The following is a 19,546-nucleotide window of genomic DNA, read 5'->3' as shown; positions in this document are numbered from 1 at the left end:
CTTCCCGGACCAGGGCACGAACCTGTGTCCCCTGCATCGGCAGGCGGACTCTCAACCACTGCGCCACCAGGGAAGCCCTGATGAATTCTTAATTTAAAAAAAAGATTTATATTTCTATATCTTGTATCTTTACGTATGGCTCATTATAAAGCAGAGCATGCTATGTGCTGACTTCAAACAAAAGTAAAAGTACCACTTGGAAAATAAATTCAGTGACATTGTATATAAGGACCCAGACATATAAGCTGCTCAACTAAATATCTGAAGAAACAGATGATACACAGAAATGAGAACACAAAATAAATGTAAATGTTTTTCAGAATTAGGAATTTTTAGGTTAGCATTTTATTGCTGGAAGAGACTCTTGGATTCTTCCAAAATAGTGATTCTCACTGCAGTAGGGTAAGGCAGAATGAGGATGTGTTTGCCCCCGCAGGGAAGCTTCGTAAAGTCTCATGTGGGGCTTTTTCAGTGTACACGTGCCCTCCTCTGGCTGTCACCCGAGTTCTCCTCTGCTTCCCTGCGAAGACACACTCTCTCCCACCACCCAGCTGGTCCAACACCCAGTTTTTTTAATTTTTGTTTTTGATTTTTAAAATTTATTTATTTTTGGCTGCATTGGGTCTTTGTTGCTGTGCACAGGCTTTCTCTAGTTGTGGCGAGGGTGGGCTACTCTTTGTTGCAGTGCGCGGCCTTCTTATTGTGGTGACTCCTCTTGTCGCGGAACATGGGCTCTAGGTGCTCGGGCTTCAGTAGCTGTGGCACATGGGCTCAACAGTTGTGGCTCGCGGGCTTAGTTGCTCCGCAGCATGTGAGATCTTCCCAGACCAGGGCTCAAACCCATGTCCCCTGCATCAGCAGGCAGATTCTCAACCACTGCGCCACCAGGGAAGCCCAAACTCCCAGTTTTTTAATTTGAGAACTTGCAGAAGTTTATAACAACTCACCATCTAACTGTTCCACTCCTGACACCCTGAAAGAAATCACAGATGTGAGCTGACATAACACTGCTCATTCTGTTCCTGAAGCATTCCAGAAACTCTGGGAGCGAGGCAGCCAGATACAGGAATCTGTCACTCACTTGTGGGTTGCTCCTTCAGGCCTCGGGACTTTTACACAGAATTCTGAGGTCTGGATGTGAGATCTTTGCTGAGAAGCAGTGACAGGAGGAGCATTGAGGGCTTTATGGTCACTTTTCAATTTTGATAGTGGTCCTTGGTGACCCTTGAAAAATAATTAATACTTAGTGCTTCAGTTTTGTCATCTACCAATTAAGTGAATATTACTTTATACCTCAGAAATTTTTTTTGAACATTTATAAACAAATAGTTGACACCTGTAGTCTTAGATTTCCCTGATTATTCTTACAGTGGGAAATCTGTAGGCTTATGAAGCTGAAGGAATACATAACTTTCACTGCCTTAGAAACTATTAGATTCAGAATCCACCTACTTGCCCATGGTGATTAGAGAAGTTACCTAGTTGAATAAGGTGAATCCCACAATGACTAAGAAGTTTGAAAACAGGTAGAAAAGGTGGTTGGGTTTTTTAAAAATAGACTTTATATTTTAGAGCAGTTTTAGGTACACCGCAAAATGGAGCAAGAGGTACAGAGATTTCTTATACGCCCTCTGCCCCCACACATGCACAGCCTCTCCCACTGTCAACATCCATACCCAGAGTGGTATGTTTGTAGAATCAGTGAACCTGCATGGACACATCATCATCACCCACAGTCTGTGGCTTACATGAGGGTTCACTATTAGTACTGTGCACTATGGGTTTTGACAAATGTATAATGACAGGTATCCCCCATTATAGTGCTGTACCTAATAGTTGCACTAACCCCCAAATCTGCTGCCTATTCATCCCTCCCTCCCCCTAACCTCTGGCAACCACTGATCTTTTCTAGTTGTGGAGAGCAGGGGCTACTCTTTGTTGCAGTGTGTGGGCTTCTTATTGCAGGGGCTTCTCTTGTTGCAGGGCCTGGGCTCCAGGCGTGCAGGCTTCAGTAGTTGTGGCACGTGGGCTCAATAGTGGTGGCTCGCGGGCTCTAGAGCGCAGGCTCAGGAGTTGTGGCGCACGGGGTCAGTTGCTCTGTGGCTTGTGAGATCTTCAGGGATCGAACCCATGTCCCTAGCATTGGCAGGTGGATTCTTAACTGCTGTGCCTCCAGGGAAGTCCCAAGAATTCTTTGTATATTTTAGATAATTGTCCATAATCAAAACGTGTCTTTTGCAGATACTTTCTCCTAGTCTGTGCCTTGTCATCTCTTTCTCTTGACATTGTCTTTTGCGGAGCAGAAGTTTTTAATTTTAATGAAGTCCAGCTTATCAATTATTTCTTTCATGGATTTTTTTGGTATTTCACCTAAAAAAGCCATCACCATACCTGAGGTCATCTAAATTTTCTGTCTTATGTTATCTTGCAGGAATTTTATAGTCTTGCATTTTACATTTAGGTCTATGATCCATTTTGAGTCAATTTTTGTGATAGTGTAAGGTCTGTGTCTAGAGTCATTTTTTTTTGCATGTGAATGTCCAGTTCCAGCACCATTTGCTGAAAAGTTGGTCTTTTCTCCATTGTATTGCCTTTGCTCCTTTGTCAAAGATCAGTTGACTATCTGAGTTAGGAGTGACATCTGAGTTAAGAAAATAAATCTGGGTGCAACTTCCTATTCTTATCAGGTGGGCATTCCAGAATCCCAGTTCATCTCACAGACCCGAAATTGGGAAGGAGTTCAGCCTTATTTTGCACATTTGAAAACTGAGGTTCAGAGGATGGAAATACCCTGTCAAGGTGCCACAGGGAGTTAGTGGAAGGATCAGGGAGTTGGAGTCCAGGTCCCCTGGGGACCAGTCCAAAGCATCCTTCTTTGCAGTTTTAGGCATTGCGTCTCATTGTTGCAAAGTTCTGCACAGTGCTCGGCATCTACCCCGGCACTCAATGCATCAAAAGGCAATTTATAAGGAATTAATTTATAAGGCAATTATTAGAAGGCAAGGGGGTGCCAAGGGCCATCAACTTGAAAGCACTCATTTGGGCATAATATTTACTGAGAGGAGAATAAAGCCTGCTATAAAGAATATTTCCTTGGATAATTAACTTTGTCCACCGGTTGCTCTAACAACCATCAACAGAAATGTCATCCTTGTCTGGGCTGGGATCAGGAAAATTAGCTATGTCGGAGAAAGAGCAGTGGAAAGAAAGTCAGGAGGTCATGCCCAGTTCTGCCATTTCTCAGTTTCTGGAGCTAAACAATTTCCCTTTCTGGGTTGCCTGTAAACGGTGATGTCAGACTAAATAACCTTTTTTTTTTTTTTTTTTTTAAGGTTTTATTTATTTATTTGGTTGCACCAGGTCTTAGTTGCGGCAGGCAGGCTCCTTAGTTACAGGAGGTGGGGTCCTTAGTTGTGGCTCACAGGCTGCTTAGTTGTGGCAGGTGGGCTCCTTAGTTGTGGCATGCAAACTCTTAGTTGCAGCATGCATGTGGGATCTAGTTCCCGGACCAGGGGTGGAACCTGGGCCCCATGCATTGGGAGCACAGAGTCTTAACCACTGTGCCACGAGGAAAGTCCTGAGGTCAGACTAAATAATCTTTGAGATCCTTCAAAGAAAAAAATTAGTTGACTATATTTGTGTAGGTCTATCTCTGGGCTCTCTATTCTGTGCCATTGGTCTATTGTATCTTTTTAAGAAGAAATTGTTGTAACAGAAATGAAAAAGAAGGGGTGGTGGGAGGAGAGGTAGCGGCCAGGCAGCCCAGCTTCGCGAAGGCTCTCAGGCGCGCCGCGGCCCACAGGCACTTGGCATGTACCCGGCACGCGCCCGCGTCGCCGTCACGATGCCCAAGAGGAAGGTCAGCTCTGCCGAGGGCGCGGCAAAGGAGGAGCCCAAGAGGAGATTGGCGAGGTTGTCAGGTAAACCGACTCCTGCAAAAGTGGAAATGAAGCCAAAAAAGGCGGCAGGAAAGGATAAATCTTCAGACAAAAAAGTGGAAACAAAAGGGAAAAGAGGAGCAAAGGGAAAACAGGCTGAAGTGGCTAACCAAGAGACTAAAGAAGACTTACCTGCAGAAAATGAAGAAACTAAAAACAAGGAGAGCCCAGCTTCTGATGAAGCAGGAGAGAAAGAAGCCGTCTGATTAATATCAGACACCTGGTCCTGTCAGTGGTCCCTGTCTCCCTTCTTGTACAATCCAGAGGAATATTTTTATCAACTATTTTGTAAATGCAAGTTTTTTAGTAACTCTAGAAACATTTATAAAAAGGAGGGAATCCCACCTCATCCCATTTTTTAAGTGTAAATGCTTTTCTTTAAGAGGTGAAATTGTTTGCTGGTTGTTTATTTTTTGGTACAACCAGAAAATAGTGGGATATTGAATATGGGAGGCTTTGATTGTCTTGGGTGTCAGCTTAACATTCCACAGATGGAGGGTAGTTTTTCTATCCTATAATGCAAAGCATACTAAATGGCAGTTTGGAGTCAGTTGTGCAGTTACTGTCTTAGACACTTTAAATTACTTCTCTTCCCATGTTGTTTTTGGTAGAATTGTTTCCTAAAGCAAACCATTCACCCCTCGATCTTGGCTTTCCTAGGCAGAATTTTGTGTACTCTGTAACATCTTTGGTCGTGGTAGTCCAGTTCTTCTAGTAACTGTTAATGTGCTGTGAATGATTGACAATTTGAGTATGTAGTGTATATGATATTAAATTGTGAATTAGTGGAACTTATGATGTAACAGCATATCAATATTTGAAGATATTGGTACTTAATATCCTGTGAAGGAAAATTTGCCTCCAAATTTTAAGCTGGAAAGTCACTGGAATAACTGTTCAGAAAAGAATCACAACTACATAGTTGTTTAGATTTTTGGTACGTATGTTGAGAACTGTGTACAAACTGAAATGTTTGTGTACTGATCCTCAAAACAACCAATAAAATCTCAATCATGAAAGAAAAAAAAGGAAATGAAGGCTTCCATGTTGGCGCAGTGGTTAAGAATCCGCCTGCCAATGCAGGGGACACGGGTTCAAGCCCTGGTCCGGGAAGATCCCACATGCTGCGGAGCAACTAAGCTCGTGTGCCACAACTACTTAGCCTGAACTCTAGAGCCTATGAGCCACAACTACTGAACCCACGCACCACAACTACTGAAGCCCGCGCGCCTAAAGCCCATGCTCTGCAACAAGAGAAGCCACCGCAATGAGAAGCCCGCGCATAGCAACGAAGAGCAGCCCCTGCTCGCTGCAACTAGAGAAAGCCCGTGGGCAGCAACGAAGACCCAACGCAGCTGTAAATAAATAAATAAATAAATAAATCTATTTTAAAAAAAAAAATCAAAAAGAAGATACTTGTATACATACACTTTTATATACATATGTACATAAAAATGTACATATTTTTTACATACACTATAGATATAAGTAGATATTCCCATTTCAGGTGCTTAAAGAGAAAACAAAGGTCCATGATACTGTAGAGGCATTGAACGAAGTCTAGCATAATGATAACACTTGCATAATTATTCTAAAATGTGTTTTCCAGTTCCACATAGATTCTTGATAAAGTTGACCCTTTTCTTAGGTGACATATTTTTATGGTGAAATTCTACAGGTACAAACCTGACATATACCTCAAGTTTTCATTTCCTTGGGAGGAAAGTGGTAGAGAAAATGAACAGTAACAATCCTGTGGAAGTATAACATGAGAATATTATATAGGTCCTGTGAAAACAGTTGGTCAATTGATTGGTTGGTTGGATAATGAAGTGCATGAATGAGTAAGTAATAAATAGCCTGCCTTGTTCTAAAAAGGATTTAAGACGTGCAAGGTTTTCAAATGATCTAAGCTTCATGAAGCTTCATATGACAGTTTTTCCAGTATTCTCAAACAGAAAAGGATCACCACTGATTCTTGTTTCTTCACTGACCTCTCGTGCATCTTTCCTAGTAAGGCATGATTAGAACAAAGCTTCTGGAGAGAATAAGATCTTACGTAGTTTCACTCCCATTTTCTAGGAGAAATTCCCTTCTGCCAGTTATCATCCCAGTCCCTTCCAGACCTATGATGCCCTTGTATGCTAACCAGCCACTTTATAAGAAGAGCTTTATTCATTCAAGTGAGACTGTGTAAGGTTTAGGTAAGAGTGTGGACTCTAGAGCCAGACTTGTTTGCTTTTTTTATTTTTTTGGCTGCACCATGCGGCTTGCAAGATCTTAGTTCCCCGGGCAGGGAGTGAAAGTTCAGAGTCCTATGGACTGCCAGGGAATTCCCAAATATATATATTTTTATGCTTTTTAAATTTATTTTTTGGCTGTACTGTGTTGCATGTGGATCTTTGTTCCCGGACCAGGGATTGAATGCATCCCCCCTGCAGGAGCCAGACTTGTTGAGTTCACATCTTACCATCTTCTAGTTGTGTGACCTTAGACATGTTACCTAACTGTTCTATGCCTCAGTTTCTCCCCTGTTTACCCATCTCTTTCTCTCTCTCTCCTGCATTGGGTCTTTGTTGCTGCGTGTGGGCTTTCTCTAGTTGCAGAGAGTGGGGTCTACTCTTTGTTGCAGTGCACAGTCTTCTCATGGCAGTAGCTTCTCTTGTTGCGGAGCACGGGCTCTAGGCACGTGGGCTTCAGTAGTTGTGGCACGTGGGCTCAGCACTTGTGGCTCGTGGGCGCTAGAGCGCAGGCTCAGTAGTTGTGGAGCATGGGCTTAGTTGCTCCACGGCATGTGGGATCTTCCTGGACCAGGAATCGAACCCATGTCCCCTGCATTGGCAGGCAGACTCTTAACCACTGCGCCACCATGGAAGTCCCTCCCCCCATTTAAAATATAAATAATAATAGTAACTAGATCATAGGGCCATGAATATGTATGTGTATATTTTGTTTACTGTATTTATTTTTAAAACATACACATAGCACTTACTGTGTATCAGGCACTAAGTACTTTGCTAATATGAACTCATCTTTTTATGGCAAAAGGGACATGAAATTAAAAAATACAGTAATACAATAAAAATCAAAATATAAAAGAATTTCACCATATGACTGGTTAATGCAAATTAAAATAATAAGCAGCCATGTTTTGCCCATCAGATTGTAAAAATTAAGACTAATTATATGCGGGGGAGTGGGGAGGGAAAAAAAGAGTAATAATTTGCATTACTGATATATGTTTTTTAACTTAGAAAAGTACCTGCACAATATTCAATAAATATTAGCTGTAATTATTCGACCATAGTATGAGAGTACCAGACTCAGGCTATATGCTGATTACACCAGGAACAAGGTTTCATTCCTACCCCTTTTTCTCAGGATCTGTTGCCTTGTGCTGAGGTCATATTAACATCCGCTATGTTAATTTGGATTTGGCATTTTTCATTTCATTTTATAGTTGAAGTCAAGTGAATTTGCCATTCTGAAGCAATTGCTGCCTCTGTTGGAGAAGGTCTCCAACACATACCCTGACCCTGTCATCCAAGAACTCGCCGTTGATCTCCGCATCACCATCTCTACCCACGGAGCCTTTTCCACTGAGGCTGTCAGTGTGGCTGCCCAGAGTACCCTGAACAAAAAGGATCCAGGAGGGAAAAGGGAAGAGCAGCAACAAACCAGTCATGAAAGATACAGCAATGTGTCTTATCACCACCTTGAACAACAGCGAAGCCATTGCACATCCAACCAAACAAGCCTGACACCTAATGCTCCACTCATTCCTCAGGAAGTCCGTGAGCCCAGCATCACTACAAACCAGAAATCAGGAAGCATAACCACAGAACAGCTCCAGGATGCTCTTTTATCAGCTTATGATCCTCAAATTCCAACACGGGCTGCTGCCCTGAGAACTCTTTCTCGCTGGATAGAACAGAGAGAACCAAAAGCCCTTGAGATGCAGGAGAAGCTTCTCAAGGTGAGTAGAACACCACACACACGCATATGCACACACACACACACACACACACACACACACACAGTGAGACCACTTTCCAGGAGCCTTGACTTGTATCAAGCACTGTCCTCGGCCACCCTTGAGGAAATTGTAATTGTTCTATGGAGGCAAGACTCAGACACAGGAAAGACTTAGATACACATGAGACTCAATTGAACACGAGCAGAGTGTCAGAACTTTTACAGGCAAGAAACCCTGTGGACGGTCAGGAGAAGGAGAGAGTTGAAAATCTGGAGGAAGTAGATCTTGACATGGCTTCACAAACTAGTAACATTTGAGCCAATGAAAGAAGACCCTGAGCAAATTCTCAGAGCAAATTCCTTTTCTGGTAGATAAGGCCCCTTTCAACACTGTGACCAGCCAAGATAAGCCACCTGTTTTTTCTGGGCCCCTTTCAGAGGGGCTTTGGACAGAACTGGGTCCCCTCCCCACTTTCCCTCCATCACAGTGAAAAGGCTGTTCTTTATATCGTGGATTTATATGGGAGACTGTATATGCTTAGTTGGGGATCTTTTCCCTTTTGTGGAAATTGTCCTGACTTCAGTATGGGTTAGAGATTAAGAGCCAAGGGTCTAGAGACGACTGATCAAATCGCAGATCATTTTCTTGGACAAAGTCACTTAAACTTTCTGAGCCTCAATTTTTACATCTGTAAAGTGAGGATAATTGTAACTGGACGCACTTTATGTTGAAAGATTTAAAATAAAATAATTTGGGAATTCCCTGGCATCCAATGGTTAGGACTTGGCGCTTTCACTGCCGGGGCGCCAGGTTCAGTCTCTGATCAGGGAACTAAGATGCCGCAAGCCGCAGTGCACAGCCTACACAAATAAATACGTAAATAAAATAATCCATGTAAAGCATGAATTATAGTGGCAAGCACATAATGAGCACCCAATAAAGGTTTAGTAGTATCATTATTATATTGTTACTATTATTTTTTCCATATACTCTAGCCATTAGACTAAGAATTATAATTCTGATTGAAAACATTTATTTTTAGTCACTAAAGTTTTAGAACCAGTAGTGTAATGATAACTTCTGTTTATTGAGCCAGGCCCTATGCCTTTCAGACATTATCTCTAATCCTGGCAACGACCAAAATATTAACATTATCCTCATTTTATAGATGAGAAAACTGAGGCACAGAAATGTGCCAAGGATTTGCTGTCATTGAAATGTTGCTGAAAACCTCAAATTATATATCTCCTTTGAGTAATCATTAAAAATATGCCTTCACACACCTATTTAGATGGTTAATGCTATGAACATCTTTGGAGTTTTCTTTAGCTAACTTAACTTTCATCTGCTATATATAATTGGTCATCAAGTCCTGTCAATTCTTTTTTCAAGAAGTCTTTCAAATCTATCTGTTCCACTTCATTCCCATGGCTACTACCCTGGATTAAGCTTCTCTTACGCCATACATGATTTCCACCCCTTCCAACCTGGCCATCTTCCCAACTTAACTAATCTTGAGCTCTCCCTAACATGCCACAGATGTGGAGACCAGCAGTATCAAGTTGATGTCAAGAATTGCTGTTCCTGTAAAGGACACATCACTATATATGGAAAGACACCCCCCCCCTCTTCTAGATACCAAGCAGGAAGGACATGGGCATATGGCCACTGTCTTCCTCTGGCCCTTCTGTTAGGGCCTAAGCCTAACATGTCAACTGTCATATCTTCTAGATAAGCAGTACCCACTGTGGTTGACGTGCCCTGGTGGGTTCCTAAATTATGAGATGTGTTGAGAGTAATTTGTTACTGATGTCAGTTGAAGTGCTGAAATTTGCAAAAGATATTTAAAAATAGAACAGATTCAAGGTTATCCCAATAATATCTCCGTCTTGCACTTGCATTTCCATACACTTTCTGAGTATAAGAGAAAAGGATCAAATTATAGCAGGTGTGCCATTAATTGGACATAACCCCGAACCTGGCCTCTGTGTGTCAGGGCCTGTAGTCTGTCAGGTCATTTCTAAGAATGGGCTATCTACAGTGGGCTATAGTGGAAAAAATGTTGAGGATTGTTCTTCCAGATTTTGGCTTCCATGCCTATTCTTGGTGTATACTCAACAACTTCAAGAAGTTCTCCCCTATAATCGCTACCCTCTTTTAGCTATTATAACAATGGGACTTCAAACGTATATACTGTTTTCCCCACAAGATTCTGAAGTCAGACTGATATCTCGCTACAACAAAGAGGAAGAAAAGCATTTTTTTTTTTTGAGGCTGCTCTAAGGGTCTCTTAAATCTTGCTTGCTGTTTGTGAATCATATCACTACTCTGTTCTGTGGTTACAGATATTCTTGGAGAACTTGGAGCATGAAGACACCTTTATATATCTGTCTGCCATTCAGGGTAAGTTAGTCCTGGTTAAAGGACTCTGAGTTTGTGGACCAAAGATTATATCATGTATGTTTGCACAAAATCTCTAAATTCCTAGAGCCACAGACTGTTGGACATTTTGTCCCTCTTCCTGTCTCCTAGCTAGGACTTGATTTCAGTCATGATAATAATATTCCTGGAGAGTTCCTAAAGGGGTCCTAGAGAGTTTCAGTATCTCATAATGATAAGGAAGCCTTTATGCTTACTTATCATTCTATAGATTAAATCCCATTTCCTCTAATTCAAGGAGGTAAAGAATGGCTCACACATGAGCTCTCATTATGTTGGCCTTTTAGGAACCTGACTACTGTCACTGTGCACCTTTGTCCTGTCTTTGTATTTATTTATTTATTTATTTATTTTTGGCTGTGTTGGGTCTTCATTGCTGCGCATGGGCCCTCTCTAGTTGAAGTGAGCAGGGGCTACCCTTCATTGCAGTTCACGGGCCTCTCATTGTGGTAGCCTCTCCCGTTGGGAGCACGGGCTCTAGGCGTGAGGGCTCAGTAGTTGTGGCACACGGGCCCAGCTGCTCCATGACATGTGGGATCTTCCCGGACCAGGGCTTGAACCCGTGTCCCCTGCATTGGCAGGCGGACTCCTAACCACTGTGCCACCAGGGAAGCCCTGCTCTGTCTTTAAGCTAAAAGAATCTCAGGATATATAATATTTCATCATCAAAACATTTTTTGCAATAATTTTATTTCTCTTTTGTGATTCTTTGTTGTTCTCATCTCCATTAATTTGTGGATTTCAAATCTAGAGAGAGGCCTCATGAAAAGGGGTAAGAAGCAGACACGGTGAGAAGGCAGAATTAGCTCACAGTTTCTCTTGGCTCCATCAGTGTGGTATAGTCCTCAGGGGCTGGGGGCTGGAGATGGATCACCAGGATGCACCACCCTTTCCCCTGCTTCTCAGCTGTATGAACTTTGGCAAATTACTTAATCCCTCTGGGCTTCAATTTCTTACCTGTAAAAAAGGGAGCTAAATAGGAATGTAAAATGGTACAGCTGCTTTAGAAAACAATCTGGCAGTTCCTTGAAAAGATAAATGTAGAGTTGTCACTTGACCCAGCAATTCTAAGTATTCACCCATGAGAAATGAAAACATATGTCCACACAAAAACTTGTACATGAATGTTCATAATAGCCAAAAGGTGGAAACAATCCAAATGTCCACCATTTGATGAATGGATAGACAAAATGTGGTATATATTTACAATGGAATATTATTCAGCCAAAAATAATAATGAAGTACTGAGACATGTTACAGCATGGATTAACCTTGAAAACATTATAGGTGAAAGAAGCCAGTCACAAAAAACCACATATTGTATGGTTCCTTTATATGAAATGTCCAGAATAGGTAAATTTATGGAGACAGAAAGTAGATTAGCAGTTGTCTAGGGCTAGGGAGAAAGGGGAAAGGTTTGGGAGGTGATAGCTAAAGGGTACAGGGTTTCCTTGTGGGGTGATGAAAACATTCTAAAATTGATTGTGGTGATGTTTGTACAGCTCTGTTAGTATGCTAGGAACTACTGAATTGTATATTTTAAATTGGTGAATTTTATGGTATGTGAATTGTATCTCAATAAAGCTATCACCAAAAAAATAATAAAATAAAATTTAGTGAGGATAAGCTGGGACAAAGTGAGAGAGTGGCATTAACATATATACACTACCAAATGTAAAACAGATAGCTGGTGGGAAGCTGCTGCATAGCACGGGGAGATCAGCTCGGTGCTTTGTGACCACCTAGAAGGGTGGGATAGGGTGGGTGGGAAGGAGACACAAGAGGGAGGGGATATGGGGATATATGTATATGTATGGCTGATTCACTTTGTTATAAAGCAGAAGCTAACACAACAATGTAAAGTAATTATACTCCAATAAAGATGTTTAAAAAAAATTTAATGAGGAGGAGAGGGATAAAACTGTCAGAGATTAAGGAGATTAAATATAATATGATAGATAGGATCCTGGAACAGAAAAAGGACACTAGAGAAAAACTAAGAGAATCTGAGTAAATTATTGACTTTAGTTGATAATGAAATGTCAGTATGAGTTCATTAATTGTGATAATGTACCATGCTAATGTAAAACTTAATAATAGGGGCAACTGGGTATGCAGTATATGGGAACCCTCTGTGTATCTTCTCAATAAATCCATAAATCTAAAACTATTCTATCATTAAAAGTTTATAAAAGGGGCTAACATTAAATGAGTTAATATCTTGAAAGTGCTTAGTGCATATTAAATGTTCGATATGTTAGCTATTACGATTTTAATGTTATCATCATCATCATATCACTACTATTTCTATTGTTAGATTGCTAGGTAATAATGTGGTGATATGTGTAACTTCTCAGAGCTAAAGCTTGAGTAGGTCGATTCTGTCTGGTAGTTCCTGCTACATGATAGATTACTGCAACACCCAGTATTATTTATTTATTATCATGTATTATCACTCATTTATTATCATTCATGAATCTGTAGACAAATGGGGTTCAGCTGACCTGGTCTGGGCTGGGCAGCCCTGCCACTCCCTGCAGGTCGGTGGGCTGCAGTAGCTCTGCTACACCTGTTCCAGATGATCCCGGTCCAGGGCCTCCCAGGGCGCATTTGTGTGGTGATGGCAGAAGTGTATGAGAGCAAGAATAAACTCGAGAGGCCTCTTCGGGGCTAAGCTTGGAACTGACAACCTATCGCTTCTGCCTCATTCTGATGGCTAAAGCAAGTCATGTGGCCCAACCCAAAAGTCAAGGGATGGAGAAATGTACTCTGTCCCTTTAGTGGGGCAAACTGCCAAGTCACGGAGCAAAGGACATGGATGCAGGGAGGGGTGGAGAATTGAAGCCAGTAATGCAGTCCTTCAGGCAAGGTTCTCTGTGAGCACAAAGGCACGTGCAGCTCCATACTGGCTACTTATTTCTTGGTGTAGTTTGGGTATCCTCTATGCAGACCTGGAAGTTGAAACTTAAGAGAGAGTTCAGAGGGGAAAGTGTACAGCAATGAAGGCCTGAGCCTTGGAATTCATTCTTTACTCAACAAACATTTATTGTGCACCTACTATATAGTACAAAACACTTTCACAATGAGTTTCATGACTTAGTTAAAAAACAAGAAGACATTCTTCAAAAGAGACAAAATAGGGCTTCCCTGCTGGCGCAGTGGTTGAGAGTCCGCCTGCCGATGCAGGGAACGTGGGTTCGTGCCCTGGTCCGGGAAGGTCCCACATGCCGCTGAGCGGCTGGGCCCGTGAGGCCATGGCCACTGAGCCTGCGTGTCCAGAGCCTGTGCTCCTCAACGGGAGAGGCCACAACAGTGAGAGGCCCGGGTACTGTGCAAAAAAAAAAAAAAAAATGGAGACAAAATAACCAGTCACAAAGATAAAAGAACAGTTAGGCAGAGCAGAAGAGTGGAGCATGTTGAGAGAGAAAGTAATTACAGGCAGCTGAGAGGTCGCAGAGACCAAGAACTGAGATAAGCCTGAGGGCTTGATGGGACTCAGGAAGCCACATGACAATGAATGGCACTTATGGAAATCAAATAAATCAATGAGGCAAGAACCTAAAATGCTGATAATTAATAAGTCAGAAAACAAGTCATCCTGTACTTTTTCCAGGAAACTGTAATACTGTCAAGGAGATGTTTCTCACTGATTTTTTTTTTGCACAAGATTTTCAGGAAGCAGTGGTGTGTCATTCTCATACAGCAACATTGCTGTTTGGAATAAGCCTCTTAGCTGATTAACCCACTGAGCTCATTAGCCTATAGGGTCTGCTATAAAAATCACAACTGTTGGTTTTGTGCTTGTTTTTACTACTTTTAATTGGTGTGCTAATCAGTTAGTAGCTAATTTAGGGATGAAGGACGTGGGAGGTAGAGGTCTAATTTCTGTTCTCTGGGCCCCATGGCACACAAATTTGAATTAATTCATGTTTTTGGTGTTTGTAACATGCACTTAAAGGCCAAGGCCTTAGGTGAATTTCCCATTAAGAAAGGAAAGAGCTGAATTTTCCCACCTGCATTGCCAATTTCATTTGCCCAGGCCTAAAACTCCAGAGCCAAGCCATTCTAGATGCCCAGTCAGACAGTCAGACAAGACCAGCCCATGTGTAAATGTCCTGTAGTACAAGGGGGCTTGGCTGTGGTTTGAGTAGCATTAGTTTTGGGGAGTATGAGTAAGTGTGTGTATAAAGTCTTACTCTTCTAGGCTGACTGAATGTTTCCATGTAAAAGTTACAAGGTATCCTTTGCTTGCTTTATTTGTTATTTTGGATCTCTTTTGTAATTTCTCACCAACTTTGTTTGCAGTCAAGGCACAGAGCAGAGGGGAATTAAATAAGCTCATTCATTCAACAGATATTTATTGATGCCTGATACAGGAATGTCTGATGTACATATTATCTGTACATCACAACAATCTGAGAACTAAATTCCCTATGAGTTAAAATTTAATTTTATGAAATACTGCATCTCTTTTTAGTCCTACTGAGAAAGTGATGGTTGACTTAGTTCTCATAGCAGCTGCTCCCAGACACTCAAGGCAGCTTCTTTGGGCAGAGAATTTTATACAAGTTGCTGAGTTCCAGTTACAATCCAGAGTTTATAAATAGAACAGTTAATCTTAGACTGTGTCCTTTAAGTGTCTCTCCTTTTTAGACTTCTTATATACTCTTTTTCTCATTGTTTTATCATCATCATCATTATATAAGTTAATACATTCTTATTGTTTTAAAAACATTTAAATGGCAAGAAAGTGTATAAGATAAAAAGTGGCAGTCTTTCTCTTCTCCAAAATAGGACTTAAAATATGTCCTTAAGAGTCCCATAATGGGGACTTCCCTGATGGCGCAGTGGTTAGGAATCCACCTGCCAGTGCAGGGGACACGGGTTTGAGCCCTGGTCCGGGAAGATCCCATATGCTGTGGAGCAGCTAAGCCCGTGCGCCACAACTGCTGAGCCTGCTTTCTAGAGCCCACGAGCCACAACTACTGAGCCTGTGTGCCACAACTACTGAACCCGCGTGCCACAACTACTGAAGCCCCTGCGCTCTAGAGCCTGTGCTCCGCAACAAGAGAAGCAACCACAATGAGAAACCCGCGCACCACAATGAAGAGTAGCCCCTGCTCAACGCAACTAGAGAAAGCCCATGTGCAGCAACAAAGACCCAACTCAGCCAAAAATAAATAAATAAATTAAGAAAAATGTCTCATATGACTTGAGGATATGGGGAGGGGGAAGGGTAAGCTGTGACAAAGTGAGAGAGTGGCATGGACATATAGACACTACCAAACGTAAAAATACATAGCTAGTGGGAAGCAGCCGCATAGCACAGGGAGATCAGCTCGGTGCTTTGTGACCACCTAGAGGGGTGGGATAGGGAGGGTGGGAGGGAGGGAGACGCAAGAGAGAAGAGATATGGGAACACATGTATATGTAAAACTGATTCACTTTGTTATAAAGCAGAAGAAACCAACACACCATTGTAAAGCAATTATACGCCAATAAAGATGTTAAAAAAAAAAAGTCCCATAATGTATATTTGATGTTTGGGGCATTTTCCACATTTCAGTCTTAAAATAGATGTTCAGTAATGAATGTGATAAATAAATACATGATCTTCAAATAAGATATTATAGCTAAGTTATTTATCTTAGTGTGCATCTGCTTGTGTGTCCTCGCAGTCACTTTTAATTATTTAAAGAACATTTTGAAAGCAACACCAGTGATAGATGCATTTCAGGGATCCAAGTGATCCCCATCGGTGTCAAAAGAATCTTTGGACGAAACTACTAGGCTCGTGGAAAAAAGGAGAGAAACCCTAGGCTCTGAGCCAAGCATGGGAGGGAAAAGTATGCCAGTGTGTGTAGTGAAGAGAATCTAGACATCTTGACATGCTTGAACAAATTGCACTAACTCTTCTACCCTTTTCCTTTCACAGAAGAGTTTTCATTTCTGGCAAGAGAGCCAAGGGGAGGGAAGGCAAAAGGCCTGGAAGGGAGGAAAGTAGATACAAGGTGAAATTGTTTTTACAGAGTTTCAAACTGAGCAGGGTTACAAGTCTTAATTTGTCAGAGACTGAACTCCCTATCCATTCTCAGATTTCTACTTCAAATAAACTAAGTTGGGCAACCATTAACTGAAAATAATTCTATCCCTTGAAGGACCATCTAATTGGATCGGGCATTGAAATTTGGAATGTAGTCCTGTGAAGTTTATCATCTCCATTTATGTCCTTGAAATGGGAAGATTTCTTTTGTGTCCAGACCTTGTACCACCTAACTAACAAATGGGCATTTAACGAATGTCTGTCATATATGCTAGCTCAGTAAATTCTTGAAGTAGTTCTGGGAAATAGACATTATCCCCATTTTTTAAACTTCTTATTTGAGATTTAATTTACACACCTGAAATTCACCCATTTAGAATGTGTAATTCAGTGGTTTCTGGTATATTTAGAGATTTGTGCAACCATCACCACTATCTAATTTTAGAACTTTTCATCATCTCAAAAAGAAACCCTATATCCATTATCAGTCATTTCCCATTCCTCACTCTCCCTTGCCCCTGGGAACCACTAATCTACTTTTTGTCTCTATGGATTTGCCTATTCTGGACTTTTCATAATATGGAATGTGTGGACTTTTTTGTCTAGTCCTTTTCACTTAGCATAACATTTGTGAGGTTCATCCATGTTGTAGCATGTATCAGGACCTCATTCCTTTTCATGGCTGAATTATGTTCCATTGTACTATTGATTAACCACATTTTGTTTATCCATTCATCAGTTGATGGACATTTGAGTCGTTTTTACTTTTAAGCTCTTATGAGGAACACTGTAATGAATATTCGTGTACAAGTTTTTGTGTGGACATATGTTTTCATTGCTCCTGGGTATGCATGAGGGAATGGAATTACTGGGTCATATAGTAATTCTATGTTTAACCCTTTGAGGAACTGTCAAACTGTTTTCCAAAGTGGCTGCACCATTTTACTTTCCCATGAGCAATGTATGAGGGTTTCAATTTCTCTATATCCTGACCAATACTTGTTATTGTAGAAGATCCTTTTATTATAGCCATATTAGTAAGTGTGAAGTGGTATCTCATTGTGATTTTTTTGTTTGTTTGTTTTTTTGCTGTACACGGGCCTCTCTTTCACTGTTGTGGCCTCTCCTGTTGCGGAGCACAGGCTCCGGACACGCAGGCTCAGCGGCCATGGCTTATGGGCCTAGCCGCTCCACGGCATGTGGGATCTTCCCGGACCGGGGCACGAACCCGTGTCCCCTGCATCGGCAGGCGGACTCTCAACCACTGCGCCACCAGGGAAGCCCGGCAGGCAGATTCTTAATCACTGCACCACCAGGGAAGCCCTAAAATTACTTAATTTAAAATAATACAAATTATGAGGCTGTGTAGAAATGGAACCCTTATACACTGCTGGTAGAAACATAAAATGGTTCAGCTTCTCTGCAAAACAGTCTGGCAGTTCTCAGAAGGTTAAACACAGTTACTGTACGTTCCACCACTTCCACTCCTAGATATATACCCAAGAGAAAACATATATCCACACAAAAGCTTATATGTGGCCAAAAAGTAGTGTCGACAGAAAAAAATGCACAGCCTAAAAGTTAAGAATTATGTTTTATTTGACGGGCTTTCTGAGGACTTCAAGCCCGGGACACAGCATCTCAGATAAAACTCTGAGAGATTGCTCTGAAGAGGTAAGGGAAGAGCCAGGATAAATAGGAGTTTTTGCAACAAAGACCAGGTAGTTGGAACATCAAAAGATTACTGTTAATTAAAGAAAACCAGATATGTCAAGTTAATGGAATTTAGTGCTTTTCTGTATATACGAAGATGCAAGAGTCTGGGCTCACTGGAATCATTCCCTTGACATGCACCTCAACTATCTGGGGCCAGCATCCTGTGCTTTCTCATCCTGAGTCTCCTCAGAGTGCACCATCAGGGGTGGCTGCAGCTGGGGTGGCTGCAGCAGTTAACTGCTAGATGGTGGGCTTCCTGTTTCTATCCTGTGTTTCTCAGGGCTCATCATCAGGGAGACTGTAATGTGATGGCTTGATGGCTGCAACATCCTTTGTTTACTGATAGGGCAGGCAATATTTTTCATTCACAGTAGAAGCAACCTAAGTATCTACCACCTGATGAATGGATAAATTAAATATGGCATACCTATGCAGTGGAATATTATTTAGTGATAAAAAAGAATGAAGTGGACTCCTGGTGGTGCAGTGGTTAAGAATCCACCTGCCAATGCAGGGGACATGGGTTCGAGCCCTGGTCCGGGAAGATCCCACATAACATGGAGCAGCTAAGCCCGTGAGCCACAACTACTGAGCCTGTGCTCTAGAGCCCACGAGCCAAAACTACTGAGCCCATGTGCCACAACTACTGAAGCCTGCGTGCCTAGAGCCCATGCTCTGTAACAAGAGAAGCCACTGCAATGAGAAGCCCACACACTGCAATGAAGAGTAGCCCCCACTCGCCACAACTAGAGAAAGCCCACATGCAACAATGAAGACCCAACACAGCCAAAAGAAAAAAATTATTTAAAACAAAAGAATGAAGTACTGATTCATGGTACAAAGTGGATGAACGTTCAAAATGTGGTAAATGAAAGGAGCCATACACAAAAGGCCGCATTTTGTATGAAATGTCCAGAATAGGCAAATCCATAGAGATAGAAGGCAGGTTTGTGGTTCCCAGAGAATGGGAGGAGAGGGGAATGGGGAGTGACTGATAATGGATATGAGGTTTCTTTGGGGAGATGATGAAACGTTTTGGAATTAGATAGTGGTGATCATTGCACAACCTTGTAATATACTAAAGATCACTGACTTACATACTTTTTTTTTTTTCAGTGTTAATAGTTTATTAATTCTCTTGCATCCATTCATTGCTTCATTTAACAAATACACCTCTAGTGCCACCAGCTATGCCAGGCTCTGTGCTAGGTTTGGGAGATACAAAAGTAAATCACATATTCCTCTCTTAAGACACTAATACATTGTAGATATGGTCACATAGATAATTATAAGATAATGAAAAGCACTACAATAAAACTGCATGAAAGTATTGAGGGAGTCCAGAGGAGGCAGTAGCAAAGATCAACATGAAGGCCCCAAAATCTGGATCTCTGAAATTTTTGGTAGAAATGTTGTATTGTCTACATCAGATCC

General features: G+C 41.6%; 1 protein-coding gene and 1 pseudogene across 2 annotated transcripts in view; both read left to right on the top strand.

The window, feature by feature from the left end:
- The window catches only part of TANGO6 (transport and golgi organization 6 homolog), a 184,705-nt gene that overhangs the window by 65,630 nt on the left and 99,529 nt on the right, over nt 1-19,546 (top strand). For both annotated transcript variants that reach the window (XM_024733730.1, XM_024733734.1), the window contains 2 exons: nt 7,399-7,914; nt 10,260-10,317. In XM_024733730.1, coding sequence (XP_024589498.1) covers nt 7,399-7,914; nt 10,260-10,317 — 574 coding nt within the window. The remainder of the gene's footprint in view (nt 1-7,398; nt 7,915-10,259; nt 10,318-19,546) is intronic.
- Nucleotides 3,845-4,144, top strand: LOC112392343 (non-histone chromosomal protein HMG-14 pseudogene; annotated as a pseudogene).

Source organism: Neophocaena asiaeorientalis, unplaced genomic scaffold (genome assembly GCF_003031525.2).
Source record: "Neophocaena asiaeorientalis asiaeorientalis breed wild unplaced genomic scaffold, Neophocaena_asiaeorientalis_V1.1 scaffold90, whole genome shotgun sequence".
Taxonomy (NCBI): domain Eukaryota; kingdom Metazoa; phylum Chordata; class Mammalia; order Artiodactyla; family Phocoenidae; genus Neophocaena; species Neophocaena asiaeorientalis.
This window is presented reverse-complemented; position numbering and strand designations above follow the sequence as displayed.